This window comes from Brassica oleracea, chromosome C9, assembly GCF_000695525.1.
Source record: "Brassica oleracea var. oleracea cultivar TO1000 chromosome C9, BOL, whole genome shotgun sequence".
Classification (NCBI taxonomy): domain Eukaryota; kingdom Viridiplantae; phylum Streptophyta; class Magnoliopsida; order Brassicales; family Brassicaceae; genus Brassica; species Brassica oleracea.
In genome coordinates this window covers 15,931,710-15,933,786 of record NC_027756.1, presented here as the reverse complement: position 1 = coordinate 15,933,786, position 2,077 = coordinate 15,931,710, and the positions used below count along the sequence as shown (strand labels likewise).

The 2,077-nt window shown below is 40.6% G+C and overlaps 1 protein-coding gene across 1 annotated transcript in view; it reads right to left on the bottom strand.

Moving 5' to 3' along the window:
• The window catches only part of LOC106314437 (glutathione S-transferase T3-like), a 2,722-nt gene extending 1,917 nt beyond the window's left edge, over positions 1–805 (bottom strand). The window contains exon 1 of the mRNA XM_013752306.1: positions 166–805. Coding sequence (XP_013607760.1) covers positions 166–805 — 640 coding nt within the window. The remainder of the gene's footprint in view (positions 1–165) is intronic.
• Positions 806–2,077: the final 1,272 nt, after the last annotated feature.

The window sequence follows — 2,077 nt, the reverse complement described above, 5'->3', positions numbered from 1 at the left end:
TCTTCCACTCCCAATGCATACAATCGATGCTTCCTATCATCCCGGGAAAACCACGATACTCTCCAATATCAAGTAGACGTTGAAGATCAGCCGGTGTTGGTCTTCTTAGGTACTCATCGCCGAATAAATTTATTATTCCTTCCACAAAATATTCCACACATTTACGAGTTGTTGATTCACCGAGACGTAGGTATTCATCGACCGGATCAGCCGCAGTACCGTATGCCAAGACACGAATAGCTGCTGTACACTTTTTGGCCGTGTAAAGGGCACACCACTTCTGGTCATTTCTCAACTCCTTCCAAGCATGTTCAAGGGTGAACTTCTTGTTATGGTTGGTGAAGAAGATTTCGTGGGCAAGTTTGAGAACATCATTCTCATTTTGCCCACTTCTTTTCTCTCTGGTTGCGGCCTCATATGCTCCAGCAAACTTGGACACTAAGTCATTGATCTTCTGCCACCTCTGCTTGCAGTGAGATGACTCTCTTTTTTCACAGCCACCAACCTTAGGACTAGCCTCAAAATACGCTGCTACTCTCTTCCAGAAAGCTACTGACCTTTGCTCATTCCCGACAAGTGGATCTTTGCTCGTGTTTAACCACGAGCTGATCAACACTACATCATCGGTTGGACTCCAAGTCCTTCGTTCCTTACGCTCTGAAGGAGTCTTGTGTTCGAAGTTTCTACCCTCAGTAGCTTGAGTGCTAAGAAAAGGAATAGAAGGAAATTCTACACCTACGGAAGTATCTTGTTGACTTTGAAGAAGATCAACAAAATTTAGATTCATATACGGATTAGAATCCATATTTGAAAATGTCTAAGAAGAGAAGAAGGAGCCTGTTTGATATATGGAAGAGAACAAGTTCTCTGATTTATAGCAGAGATAGACACGAAGGCATCACTTCTAACAAGTTCTCGAGTAGACATTTATCTATAAACCACATCATTAATCACTTCTATTTATAACTCATACAACACCTCAATTTATGACCACCCACAACGAGACTAACCAAAGCTTTTTTCAATTCAATATAGCAAATAGACCATCACTTCTATTAAATACCAACACCAAAATGACTTGACATTTATCTATTAACCACATCATTCATTACTCTCGGTTTAATTCATCACAGAAGCTAATTTGAATGGTTACAGAAGCTAAATCAATGCATTTCAAAGAGTAACATAAGCAATAATCAATTCATTTCATTTCATTAACAGAAGCTAAATCAATTATGATCGGTTAACATAAGCTAAATCAATTCATTCACTAACCTGTATACACGGATGGACGTTGAAGATGAACCTCCCTCATGTCTCTTTCCATAGAACAAGTCCATCTCCTTTGCCAAAGACAAACAAAAAGAATGAATCAACAAGAAACCAACCAAACCGACTTGACTGCTAGCTAACTCATTCATCACAAAAGCTATATCTATTCATTTCTATCTAACCATAATCTTACACAGTCATTAATTAGCCTCGATTCAATTCATCATAGTACGTAAATCTATTCATTGCAGTTCAGTTCAAAGCAGATGAAATAGTAAAAAAATCACCAGTAAATTGATCGAAATAATTCAACAAACTAATCAATCTAGATACAGAACCGAACAAAAAAAAATTCTCAATTGATCGAACACAAGTAATTAATCAATCTACAGAACCGAACACAAAAACAAAATCAATCTACAGACAGAAAAGGCAAAATCTGAGACATGCATGATTGAAAAACAACAAATAGAAGCTTAACCTTTGGATTGAGGAGAGGATGGAGACGCGAGCGCCTTCTGGAGAGAGAGAGAGTGAGCCCAACGGAGAGGTCCGTCGAGGAGACCCACAGAGAGGGTGAGAATCACGGAGGAGAGCCATGGAGACAGACGTCGCGATCTCGTCGAGGAGCAAAGGAGAGAAAGATAATCGCCGATTTCGTCGCCACAGAGAGGGTGAGAATCACGGAGGAGAGCCATGGAGACAGACGTCGCGATCTCGTCGAGGAGCAAAGGAGAGAAAGATAATCGCCGATTTCGTCGCCACAGAGAGGGTGAGAATCACGGAGGAGAGCCATGGAGACAGA